This window comes from Melospiza melodia, chromosome 10 (genome assembly GCF_035770615.1).
Source record: "Melospiza melodia melodia isolate bMelMel2 chromosome 10, bMelMel2.pri, whole genome shotgun sequence".
Taxonomy (NCBI): domain Eukaryota; kingdom Metazoa; phylum Chordata; class Aves; order Passeriformes; family Passerellidae; genus Melospiza; species Melospiza melodia.
The window spans coordinates 15091949-15105636 of record NC_086203.1 but is presented as its reverse complement, the minus strand read 5'-3'; the positions used below and the strand labels follow the sequence as shown (position 1 = coordinate 15105636).

At 43.6% G+C, this 13688-nt stretch overlaps 1 protein-coding gene across 3 annotated transcripts in view; it reads left to right on the top strand.

Annotated features, from left to right (window-relative positions):
* MAPKAPK3 (MAPK activated protein kinase 3) overlaps positions 1-5833 on the top strand; it is a 46653-nt gene extending 40820 nt beyond the window's left edge. For all 3 annotated transcript variants that reach the window (XM_063164506.1, XM_063164505.1, XM_063164507.1), the window contains exons 9-11: positions 38-123; positions 2749-2829; positions 4147-5833. In XM_063164506.1, the coding sequence (XP_063020576.1) occupies positions 38-123; positions 2749-2829; positions 4147-4305 (326 nt within the window). In that variant the 3' untranslated portion in view covers positions 4306-5833. The remainder of the gene's footprint in view (positions 1-37; positions 124-2748; positions 2830-4146) is intronic.
* The last annotated feature ends 7855 nt before the right edge of the window (positions 5834-13688 follow it).

Below are 13688 nucleotides of genomic sequence, written 5' to 3'. Positions count from 1 at the left end.
CTGGACTACACCATGCCCTGTTGGTTCTGTTTTTCAGCCAAACAACTCATTCGCCATTTACTGAAGACTGACCCAACAGAGAGGATGACAGTCTCTCAGTTTATGAATCACCCTTGGATTAATGTGAGTCTTAGATCACTTTTTACACCCCAAATTGATTCTTACATGCAGAACTTGGGAATAGCTCCACACAGCACAGCAAGAGAAGGGCTGTTATTACTGCTGGTCCCTTAATTAACCTCCTGTGCCCTCCTCAGAGGGTCACCTGCCTGTAAAACCACAATTCTTCTTGCTGTTAGCAGAGGACACACAAGGGGAGACACCCACAGTCGTGTCCTTGGAAGCAACAGCCAAAAATGTCTCTGTGTTCTGTGAGCCGGCAGTCTCTGTTGACTCTGCAGCATATGCATGTGTTACTCTCTTTAAAAATATAAAAATAAACTCTGTGTGCTTACTTCATCAGTGCAGGATTTAAAGAGCTATTATTAGTGGTCTCAGGCACCATTGTGCATAGCTGTGTTAGGGTGAACATGCTCCTGTGCTCAGTGGGAATTCTCATCCTTGGCAGAGTTTGGAAATGCATGGGGGAGGAGCAAGGGTCTCTTTTTCCATGTGAGAGATTGCCAGGTAGGGTGGTACACAGAGCTATTTATAGTCCCAGATCAGGTTTCATTCCATGACTTTGTTGCATTTACTTCCCTTTAAAAGATTTTTTTGGGGGGGGGGAAAAAGAAAAAAATACTTTATTAATACAGTATGGTTTATTTCAAACAAGAGACATAAATCCCAGAAGTTACAAGACTGAGTTTCATGATACCATCTCTGCTCTGTAGGTGTCCCTTAAAATAGTAGGTTATACTTCTCACATTTGTGTCTAAAAAAATACCAGTCTTGTTCTTGCTGCCCAAAGAATCATCAGCCAGGAACAGAATGATTTCTGCTGTAGGATTCCCTTTGTTCCCATAGTGCTGGTGTGTCTGTGCTGATCCTCAAAGCATGGGCAGAAGCAGAGGTGAGGCTGATTGTCCCTGTTCCTACAATGCCTGGAAGCCCTTGGAATGAAGTGAAATGCAGCTGTAGGACATCCTGATGGAGTAGAAAGGTGTTGTCATTCAGAGTTGAGAAACTGAGGTTGTAAAGACTCTGTAGAACAGACCCCAGACAATATTTCTGAGTCTTTTTTAACCAAATAAAAATGTAATCACTGCTCAGAATAAATACCTCCAGCTCTGAGTGCCTGAAGCCCCAAGAAGGTGTTTCAGAAGTCAGCAGGTGAGGAATTTCAGGGAGTGAGTGCCTAGTAGCTGAGGAAGCTGCCACCTACAGTGACACTTGTATTGGAATATGCACAGAGCCAATTAATGAGGAGGAGATTAGAGACAGGGTCTGCAGACCCTGCTGCACCTGCTCCAACTGGAGCCCTGCTCCAACACCCTTCCTGGAGGGAAGCTGCAGCTTGGCTTTCTTTTCTGCTGAACCTGTAGCTCACAGAGCCAGAGGGAGGGAGAGGGAAAGACCAGAGCAGTGAATGTCTGTGTTCCCCCTTTTCCTAAATCCCAAAGTGGAAACATGTCTGGGGAGTTGCACAAGCAGCGGGGGAGGGTGCTTGTGGCTCTTTTTTTTTTTCTTTCCCCTCTATGTTTTTTTTTTTTTCTTTGAGATGGATGACAGAAGTGTTTTACTGTGAAGTAGGCAAAAACTGTCAGTTTAGGTGGAGCACAGACTCATTTAGTTCCTTGTCTATAAGAATTTTTAACAAGCAGCAGAAAAGCACCTTCCACAGGGAAGCAGGGACAGGGACAGCACTGCAACCAGTCTGCTTGTTTTCCATTTCTCTTGTCCCAGCTGTGTTTGACAAAACTGTACCCTGGCCAGCTGGGGTCCTTGTCCAGAGGAGTCAGGATTTCTGCTTCACTTCTGAGACTGCTGCACTGCTGCTCTGAGCCTGGGGGAACATAAGCAATAAGCACTGGTTCCAGTGTGGGGTTTGTTTTACAGGGATCTCCTTAGACTCTGTTGACATGCAGCTGTAGGATGTCACAGCAGAAAACAGAAAATTTGGGTAGAAAGCATAAGGAAAATAGAGTATCCAAATGAAATTATAGTTTGGGTTAGGGGCTGGCAAGAATTGCCACGATTCTTTCCGAGTTCAGTCAGGGAAACTGTGCTTCATGCTTTAGAAATTGTCCCTTATTCTAATGTAAAGTATCTCCTGATCTTTCATGGCAGGTGAGCAGAGATCTCAGTTTCATGTGGATTCTCTGTCTTCTGAGCTGTGCCTTGCTCAGAACAATTGTGTCATTTCCTCTTTGGGGCTCACTTAGTCTGATGAACTGGTGATGTCAGTTAATGCATATGTGCAAGAAAATGTCTCCTACAACAAATCCTAGGAGATAAAGGTCAAATTAACCACTTTAAGACATTGATTAATGAATAGTTAAAATCTAAAATATACATAAAAATTTATCCAACACTGGTTGGATAAGTTGTTTGGACTGGAAGGGAGTAGAGTGAAAGGAGCTCAGCACTGATTTCTCTCTCTTTTTGTTCTTTAAATATTGTGTGGGGAATGTAGTCCTTTTCTCCTGCACATGAGTTCATTTGTGGAGTGATTGGAAGCAGGAATAATGAGAGCCATTGGAATACATTAGATCAAATTTTATGCCCTTCAAACACAGAGAAGAGCAAGAAATCACTTCCCAAATGTTGTTTTTCAGAATTTCTTTTGGTGTTTTTCTTTGTTCTCAGAGATCAATGTCAGTGCCACCAACTCCTCTTCACACTGCACGGGTCCTGCAAGAGGATAAAGACCACTGGGATGAAGTTAAAGTGAGTCAGTCCAAATTCAGATTTCTTTAAGTCAAGAGTGCTAGGAGATGAAATGTGCTGCCTTGGATACTGTGGCTATTTTGAATACAATCATGTCAAACAAGGGTGCCATAAACAGCCTTGGTTAGAACAGCAGTGTGTATGAGAACTGTTTTAAAAAAGAAGGAATGCTATTTGAGCTTCATTGGCAGCCTTACAGCTGCACCAGATATCAGCAAAGATGGTGTTTGTGATCAAAGGCATGAATGATGCTCCTGCTGAGCCTCTGCATGTGCCCAGGGAGGAGAAGGACAGTGCTGGGGCAGTTGGAACTTCATTACAGTGAAGAATGTGATGAAAATGTAGCTGGACAGGTGGGAGGGCTGAGCTGCATTCTTTTCTGTAGTGCTTTTGAATTGTGGAACAGCACTGAATAACCTTAGTCTTGTCTTGTTATGTCATTTGGTGGGGGGAAGAGTAGAGAAAAAAAAACTTATCTTAATCTAAGCAGGTGCCCCACCTGCTGTGTGTACCAATGACTGCTGAATGCTTCCTGCTGTAGGGCACACTGAAAGTCTTAACTCTTTCCTGCTGGCCTTTAACGGGTTGACATGCTTTTACAATTAATTCTGAGTTTTCTGCACTTCAAATTCCTAGAATTTTGATAATTGCAACATTCCTGTAGTGTATTTTACTCATTATTGATTTTATTTAAATCACTGATGTGTAGTCTCAGCTGTCGAGCTATGTAATGGTAAAATTTTTTTGAGACCTAGGCAACATTTACCTTCTGAGTCAGAGATCAAGCAGATATTTTCAGTTAGCTGCCTTATTTTCCAGGTTTCTGAGAATTTCTTATGTTCGTGCTTCTGTGTAGGTCTCAGAGGTATTCCCTCGAGCTACCAACATACTCATGATATTGAATTGTTTTTCTTTCCTGAACCAAATGCTCAGACTTTTGTTTACTTTAGCAGATTTTTCTCTACAACCTTATTAAAAAGTTTAGAATGTTCCTGTACTTAAGCATTAATGCAAGCTAAGGAGGTGTGTGAATTTGAAGCACATACTTTGTGTGGAGGCGCAGAGCCAGCCAGGGAGAGGTGCTGGGATAAGGACAGGTGGAATTTAGGCCAGCAGAGCCTGGCCCTGTGTGCTCCCTGTGAATTGCTGTGAGAGCAGCTCCTGCTGAGCCCTGGTGGAAGGAGGCACCAGTGGAGTGCTTGGTTCCTGGTGCAGAGCACAGAGGGCTCCTTGTGTCCCTCCTCTCCGGGCTCTAGGGTGGGGTGACCATGCACCCACTGCCTCAGGGGCTTCACTACATTGCTTGCTTGCTTTCAGGAGGAGATGACCAGTGCTCTGGCTACCATGAGGGTGGACTATGATCAGGTGAAAATCAAAGACTTGAAGACGTCCAACAACCGCCTGCTGAACAAGCGCCGCAAGAAGCAGAAGCAGGCGGGCGCCTCCTCCGCCGCCCCGGGCTGCAACAACCAGTGAGGGCAGGGGCCAGGAGGGACCTGGGGGTACAGGGTAAAAGTTAAACAGAGCAAGTTAAAATCATGGGATGGCCTCAGCCCACACCACAAAGGCAATGAGACCATGAAGATGCTGTCCTGCAAAGAGGGAACAGTGTGATAACGTTTTGATAACTTGAATCACTTTTGAAGACTTATGGATCTGACATGATTCTGTTCCATATTGCAAGGGAAGGTACAGTAATACCAGAAATGTTACAGGTTTTTGGTTTGGCTTTAGCTGTTTAGGACAAGAGGAGAGAACAGGAGACAGTCTCAGCACATTAATGCACTGAGGCTTCAACAGCCATCTACAAGAGTAACTTCTGCTGCTGTTTTCAGCTGGGGAATAGCAAAGTGCCAAGTGTTCTGCTAAGAGTGTTTTAGTAGTTTGGTAGAATTGGTAATAGTCTATATTTCCAAACTTACCTCCTATAGTTACAGAATATCACCTAAACTGTAAACAGATATTCTTGTTACAGGAAAAAGCATCCATTCATTTCCATTTCCATAAAGTCTTCTGTATAGTCTCATGTGAAGATCTGAGTTTGTCATGGATTCCCATTTGATAACATGTAAATTTTCTGAGCTGTAGCCACTATGTTGTATCTTTGCCACTGTCAGACCCCTCTCTTGTAATGTTTTCAATTTAACTGGTACTTTATGTGAAGAGTTTCAGTCAGGATTTAAGTAGTTGAAAGCATCCTGCAGAGAATATTGCTGTTCCCCTTGGATCCACAACCTCCAGGGCGTGCAGCTGCACGTGCAAGGGATTGCTTTAGAAGAAAGACTTCTGAAGTTTGGGGAAGAAGTGGCAAATGCATGTTCTCTGAATGGACCCTGTAATCTGCCAGCATCCCTTCTGGTAATTATCTCCAGATCCTGTGCCTAAGATGTGCTGATCACAGCAAATTGTGGGGTGTTGGGCTTGGTTTGTTTCCTGGGGTCAGGAGCAGGGAGGATGGTACTTTATTTGTGGTGATTTGGTGGTGTTTCAGGATCCAAAGATTTTAACTACTTAAGGAAGATTACTTTTAAGTACATCCACCCATTGTTTTTTTTCCTATTTTAATTCTTCTTGTTTCATGGGAACCCGGCCTTGGTTTGCTGGTATGTTTTATTTTGTGATCAAAATATTTTCTCTCACTGTATTTTGGAGTTTGGCTTTATTTTTAGTTTAGGTGAAGCAAATATTTGTGAAAGTGTTATCAGAGTTTGGGATGAATATGATGTTCTTCCAGTGATGCAAGCAAGTACACCTTTGAGGTAGGAACACAGTACTGTGTTAATAAGCTTGCAAGAGTGTAGAAAGACAAAAAGAAAAACAGGGCTCCAGAGTGGCTCTGAATTGTCAGAGCAGTGACACACAGCAAAGCTCAGCTCAAGGCTTTGGACCTTGTCTGGGGAGCCCAGTTCCCATCTTCAGAGTAGTGAATGAGACCTCACTTCTCTTTTGTGAACTTGTCCTAGGGTTTTGTAACATGATTTATTAAAATCAGTTTTTAACATTCCTTCTTCCTGTCATCCCTGGTTTTGTTGAGTTGTTGCAGAGTTTGCATTGCTTTGCAAGATACATTGTGTTGAAGGTGACAGGGAAGAGGAGAAGGAAATTGTTCCATGATGTCCACATTCAAAAGCTGCCCAGCTTTGAACATTTTATAAGATCACAAGGTTTTAAATATCAATTTCTGTAAAGTTGTGTTTATAAATTATTTCATGTTTCAGGTATCTGTGATTATAGCATGTCCTTTATGTTTTTGTTTTGCCATATTACTCCAATGAATTATGCAAATATTATTCACTACCTGCAAATGAAGAGTTGTGATGTGTTCAGGATGCAACAGTTGGAATTAGAGCCAGGTCCAAGTTTCTGTCCCTTTATCTAATTTTTTTGAGGGAGAAATGTACATAATTGCTGCCATTCCATCTCTGTGCCCCAGCAGGGTGATGGATATTCCCAGGGCAAGCAGTGTGTAGTGCACTGTCCTGTCTGCCTCAGGGACAGGGCCACTGAAACTGTTGCAAACCAACTTTTTTTTCCTCTGCCTTGGCCAAGGTTTGAGCAGGAGTTCTCAGTTCCCACCTGGCTTGTCAGTTCATTCTGGAGCTCAAAGATGTGTCTGTTCCTGGGTGTACACACTGTTCCTGTAAAACACACCTGGGCCTGATTCCTTCCTGTGGGCTTTCAGAATTAACTGCAGACCAGAAGCTGAAACTGAGGCACCTGGCACAGCACCTTCAGCTTTCTGTCCCTGTGCAGCAGGACAATCCCATCTCATTAAACTCACACTAACAGTTCTTGCCTTCTACCCTGCAGCACCCAGGAATGCTGTAAAGCCTTGCAGAAACCAGAGGAGGGCCTCAAAATGGCAGACATGGAAATGTATGCAAGTATTGGACAGAAGGGTTTGTGTTTATTGCACAGAGGGAAGGAGGAGACTCCTTGGGAGCTGGGAAACAGCTGCCTCAAAATGCTGCCCTGCTCCAGGCACTGCTGCCTTCTGCATCCCAGTGGAGCAGGACAGCTCGTGTTGTACCTGGCTCTGTGTCACCTGCAGCTGGGAGGGGCTGCCAGGGACCAGGTTTGGGGTGCAGACATTTCCCAGCAGGGCCTGTGTGCCCCAGCAGGGCCTGTGTGCCCCATGGAGATGTAGGGATGGATGGAGCATCCAATGGGCTTGGCCCTGCTGCACCACTGGTAACCTGCCCTGCTGGTTCTGAGCACTCCCCAAATCTGAGCCTGCCCTCAGCTCCCCAAATCTGAGCCTGCCCTCACCTCCCCAAATCTGAGCCTGCCCTCAGCTCCCCAAATCTGAGCCTGCCCTCACCTCCCCAAATCTGAGCCTGCCCTCACCTCCCCAAATCTGAGCCTGCCCTCACCTCCCCAAATCTGAGCCTGCCCTCACCTCCCCAAATCTGAGCCTGCCCTCAGCTCCCCAAAGCCAGCCTGCCCTCAGCTCCCCAAATCTGAGTCTGCCCTCAGCTCCCCAAATCTGAGCCTGCCCTCAGCTCCCCCAAACTGAATCAGCCTTCAGCTCCCCTGCAGTGTCTCAGGCCCTGCTCTGGTGCATGGCTCTGCAGAAGGTGTTGTCCCTCTGGCTGCCAGCAAGGCTCTGGGGAGGACCCTCCTCCTCCCTGCATTCACACATGTTTTAAAGAGCTCTGGTGAGCTCTGGTGTTTGGTCTCTTCCCCCAGCCATGTCATATAATAGGCTTTTTAGAACCTGCTGCTCAGGATCCAAATTTATAGCCTGTTTTTAGAAAGGATAGGCTATTACAGAACTGATTGTGCATTTGCATATTCATCAGCCATATAGAGGAGGTAAAGAGCTGGGAAGGGACAGAAGAAATGAATGGTCAATAGAGAAGGCTTCAAGGAGAACACAGATTAAAAGGTCTATTTGTTTTTTCCAGCAGAAGCTACAAAAAGGCCTGTGCACAATTCCCCACCCCCATCCCTTTTCACAGGGATTGCTCATGGGCCGCTGCCTCCCCCTGTGTTTCTGTGCACTGTGCTGCTCACACGTGGGTCATGGGCTCTCACCAGGGCTCTGCTCTGATCCACACACAAATGTGTGCCCAGGGACACAGGGAATTCCCTCCCTCCCTCTCCCAGCTTTTGCACTACACACTTTCTTACCTCTTTGACCACATGTGCCACATGGTGAACCTGGGTTTGACATGCTACAATTAAAAACTCACATTAATGAGAAGCTCTTGGCCTAATTCTGTGTTTTTCTATTTGTCAAAACCCAGCATGCAGTCCTGGGATTGCTTTTCTGTCTTAACACTTCACTGCCTTGAGTCTGGAGGCCCAATTACATAAGTGCTTCTGACTTGTCTGACATGAGGGATAATGAGAATGCTACATACTCAGTTTGATCTAATTTCCCTGTCCTCTTTTCAATTCACACTTTATTTGGCCCATGTTTAGACAGAGGTGCTTTTGAGAAGAGGAAGGTTTAGTGAGGAGGAGAGAGCCAAAGGTTTTAATTATTTGCAGGGCATCATGAGCCCTTGTAGTGTTTTAGACCTGTGGTCCAGGTGGGGAGGAGGTGTTAGTGTGTGCTCAGCTGCTCTCATGTGTTCCCCTGCTTAGCCCAAGGATGGAGCCAGCTCAGCTAACAAACCTCAGGGACAAAGAGAAGGAAGCAAGCAGGGAATGACTTCACATGCAGGAGAGCTCCTTTTTTAAAGATTAAATGGTTTGGGGGGGTTTATTGTGGAAATATCAGAATTTTCTTTTTTTTAGGCTTCAATATTTCCCCTCTTCACCCAACTGTTCTCAGTAGTGGAGCTAGCAAAGCTGGGAATGGACATGGTTAATTCTCTTTTAGAGAGCCTAAAAAGGATGAAGGCAATGAAGCAAACCTGAAAGGCAGAGAACACACTCAAAACAAAAAAATCTTGTTAAAAATCTTGCAAGCCAGCAGGCAAGTCCTCATCTCTGTACTGAAATGTAGCTCACCTGTGGAAAATAGAGGTTAGAGCAAATCTCTAACATTTGCTCTAGGTAAGGTAATAACATTTGCTGAGGAAATGTTTCCCTGAAATCTTTGCACCAGGTAAGAAAATTCTTTTTGAGAATTAGGTCTGGCTTTAAAATAAGATTATTTATTTTCAGTTTGTGTGGTTAGAGGAATTTAATGGAGCAAAGGGAGCAGAAATGGGGGATGATATGTCATGTTGAAGAATAAGATAAGAAATGTCTGCTGTTGTATTCTACTCCAACTTACTTTTTTACTGCAAGTGCTACCTCTGTACAGACATAGCAAGATAGATTCAACTCTTTATTAGTCTTTTTTAGCACTGGAGAAGGAGGATGTTGCTGCACTCTAGGGAAATGTGGAAGATAACCCTGTGACTGTAGATGAACATCTATTCTGGTAAATCTGTAAATGATGCCTAGCATTAAATTTATTTTTAAATTTCCTGCCTCATGAATCTGCCAGATGCCAAAGTCTCACAGGTCTGCTCTAAGTGCATGAAGGCACAGAGACATCACTGTCAGTGGGTTTCTTCCTGCAGTTTGGGACCACAGGAAGAAGCAGTTGCTGAAATGTACTGCAGTGCTTTGAGTTTCCAGGAGCCAAAAGAGGGAAGAGTGTCTTTCAAATAGCTGGAGACGATGGAAGGGCCAGACTGTCTTTTATCAGGGGAGGGGTGTCCTAAAGGTGTCTTGGCCTTGAGTTCAGTTCCCAGAGCTGCTGATAACAGCCATGGTTCAGCTGTGTGGGGCTGCAGGTCCTGGTGAAATCTCTGCTGCTCTGACACCATGCTGGGACCTTTCCCTCTGTGAGCCAGGGAAATGCACTCACTGGGGCCAGGGCTGCAAACCATGGAGAATTCCTGCTCCTGGGGCTACACTGCAGCTGAATAATGCAAAAAAGGAGGAGCTGCATTGTTTGCTTACATGTTTGGCTTCTGAGTGTGTCTGTTGAATTTTCCTGCCTCCAAGGTCCATCCCAGTAGTGCCAATGGGGCGCTGTTTCTTCATTTGCTAACAGGGAGCACAAATGCTTCTTTTGGGGACTGCATTTCTTTCTCTGAATTTCAGAGCTGGAATGAAACTCTTAAGCAGCATGGTTATTTTGTCTAATATGTTCTCCCCAAATTTCCAGGCGAATCCATTTGGGAAACATGGAAGATGTTCCCAAGAGACTTCTTATTGCCTAGCTACTGAAGCACCTGCTAAAACTGAGCTCTTTTAAAAACTGAAAATTATTTAAATGTGAAAAAGAGTGGGTTGATCTGGAAAAAAACCTTCTCAAAAGACTAAAATTAGAATGGAATGTGTTAGAAGAGAAATGGGGAAACTGGTGGGGGAGGAGGACTAAGGTTTTTTTAAATAAAAATGCTACTGCTTGAGTAATGATCAAGGAAATTCTGGTTAGGATATTAGCTGCTGCTCCAACCCAGAGCAGTTCCTGGATTCAGAAATAATTATGTTTTCCTAAAGATAGATCTACAGTACAGACTCTAGGGTTTTTTCTGAGTTAATCTAAAGCAAGGATAAGCTTGATGTTTATAAATGAAACTTTTGAGTAAATGCTGCTAGTGAACCAAATTAATAGAGCTGTTTTTTGTTTTTTTTTTTATAGAGCAACTAATAACTGAATAAATAATCTGCAGAGATTAACTTCTGCTCTCCTAAAGTTGCCTGAGTAAGCTGCTTGCAGAAAGTTTTTAAGGTGAAGTTACCTTTCATTTTTGCTTTTGGAATTTTGCATTTCTATCTTACACTTTAGCACTACATGTTTGACTTTTGTCTTGAATAAAATTCTAATTAGTTGTCCCAAGGCTACCATTCCATGATGCAAGGTTTTTTTCTCTTTTCTTGGCTCAGTTGCAGTTGTATCACCACTTCTTTTATTTCTGAACTCCTTGTGGTGTAAAGGATTGGAAGAGTTTCAAGGAATCCCGTTACCTGGCAGGAAGCAAAAAACTTCATTGTCTGTAGAATGGTAAGGAGGAAACTTCTAAGCAAGGGCTAATTGTAGGAAAAATCACCCTCTAAGGGAAAGAGAAGGTCCCTACAAAGAAATGCGCCCAGCTAAAAAGAGTAAAATGAGGTGGTCTGGTTATTGTCCTTTAAAATCCTCTGATTTTCTTCTGCTCCTTGATTTCAAGAGTTGGATGTATTTTATACTGCTGGAAGTCATGAATACTTTCTTTAGAGAGACCTGACTGCAGTATTTCAGTTTCTTCCCTAAACATAAAAAAATGATCCTACAGAAGCTTTATGCTGTAGGATATTTTAAATCTGAGGAGTAGGAAGGAATTGCATTTCCTGATTTCGAGTGACTCAGCTCAGTCTGCCTCCTTCTTTCATAATAGATTCTCTGCATCCCCTCCAACCTTGGCTGGCACTCGGGAGAGCTCTCAGATGTTTTCTCCAATGATTTGTCATTCCTGCACCAAGTCAGTTTTTAGGCTGTTCCTTGAGGATCCTGGCACAGCAAGCAGTGATTAGCTCAGGAGGTGCATGCCTGTGTCACAAGGAATGTGCTGCTGCTCCTTGGAGCTTCCAGCAGCTCCTGTTGGACACTGACGTGCCTGGCCAGCAGGAGCTCAGCCATCATCAGTCAGCACTTTGTTAATGTTTGGTTTATAGTGTCTGCAGCCATTCACACACATCAAACCTCATTTCCATAACCACAGTCCCACATGAATGTTACTTTTTTTTGTGCAGAACCTTCATGGTGGTCATGTTCTGTACTAAGTAAATTAATTTCAAGGCATTTTCTTTTAAGCCTGATACTTTTTTTTGTAGGATTCCTGAGATTTTGTGTTTTCCTTTGGAGCAGATATTGTTCCCACCACCAGAAAATTACTTCCAGTGAAATTTGAAAGGAAAGTTCATATTTGTTTATAAGAAAGTTGATATTTGTATGCCATGTAGGGATGCATATGACAAAGTCATAATGTGGAAGAATCTAATTAATACTATCCAGGCAACGGAAGACCTTGAGCTTGCTTGATTAGAATTAACTGCTGCATACATGAAAGGAGAAATTTAATTCAAATTTCTATTAATCAGAAATACTATCCTGCCTAAATGATTAAAAAAAGCCATGCTAATTTTCTGTTTGGATGATGATGTCCATGTCAAGAGTGATTTTTGTGTTCCTTTGATCTTTGAAGTTATATACCCTAAAGTAATGTACAAACAAAAGTATTTCAAGTTTTGTGACTCGAATGCTTTCAATTCAGAAGCACAAATATATATTTATGTACATAGAAGTAGGTACTCTGGCACAAAGCCTCTAAAAATGTTATTGTCAAGTTCCCTTTACCCTTTCCCACAGCATCACACAGGTGAGGTTCTCTCTGCCTGTGAATGCTTCCATGTCTCAGTTTTCTTTTACCCCTCTGCCATTGCTTTGTCCAAGGAAGAGGAGGAGAGCAGCAGAGGGAAGAGCCCTGGCTGGAATTGCCTGTGTTGTTCTGCCCATGCAGGTGAGGCCTGGCAGGATGGGAGTTGTGGGTGTGTAAATGTTGCTCAGTATCTGCCCCCCAGCTCTGCAGGAAACTGCAGTGTTGTGGGAAGCTGCCTGGTAGATCATGACCACTTCTATGTCACATTTGGAGTTTCTTCTGGGTTTTTTTTCTGCAACAATTGGATTATAAGAAAATTATGTTCTGCTGAAATAGTCTTACATTAGGTAAAGGCTGTTTGATGTGCTGAATGCCAGCTTTGTGTTGGTTTTTGTGTCACAAGCCATCAAGGAGTGTGATGAAATAGTGACTTGATCTCAAATGCTGCCAGCCACAAGGATGTCCTGTCTCAGGTAGGTTTGGAGGCTCTCTGTCCATCTTTGTAAGTCTTGAGGAGTCCAGGTGACACAACTCAGTGTGCTGTGGCAATATCACAGACCAGGGATATATTTTAGGCAGATTCCTCTGCTTGTTTACAGTTGGGTCAAAAACATCACGTGTGACCAATTGTCACAAAAATGGAAATATTGTACATGACTCACATGAGGATTCATGTACAAGCTGCTGTCCTGATATGCAATGGGAGCAGGAAAAGAAGTCATCAAATGCTGAATTTCATGTTCTGTTGGACTGTGTGTTTAGCTGAGGGGTTGAACATCACCCTCCTTGATATAAAAATTAATGGATTCTCTTTGAAAGTGGATCAGAGCAGGGTATGTTCAACTGTGCATCAAAGTGCAGAAATATAAATGTTAATCTAAATTCCAAAATCTCAAGTACATGTAGCAACAAAGGGGAAGGAATATGTGAAGTGCACAGGCTTAGTTTCATGCCTTATTTTGAAAATAATTCATAGTAATCTGCATGTTACTTAGAGTGCCATCTCTGGGTATGAGATATTTCTTTTATGAAGGTGACATTCCTATCCTTGTAAGTTGAAAGGTACTTACTAAACACCTTACAGTGTTAGAAATTATGGTCCTAAGGTTTAGCTCTGTCTGTGCTTTTGAGGGAGGCTCATTGATTGTGTGAATCCCAAATGAGCTGGGATGGAGTGTGAGCTGCACTGCTCATCTGCACCTGCAGCTGCAGGGCTGCAAGGGACAGTCCAACCCAGGCTGCCATGATGGCAGATAGACCTTGAATTCCTGTAATTGGGGAGGCAAAACTGAGACTACATTAATTTGTTTCTCATTTAGTCCTTGATCTTCTGTCTTTATTCATGTCACTGGAGATAGGATGGCTCTGACAGCTCTGGAGGGGGAGCAGGACATTTCAGGTGGCTGCCAGCCAGATCCATGATAAATGGAGAGCCCTGGCCATGTGCACAGAGCCAACCCCAGGACTCAGAGCATGGGCTGAGTTCCAGCCTGGTTCACATGAGATTTGACCTTGTGCTGCTGCAGGCAGGCCCCTGTGTCTGGCATC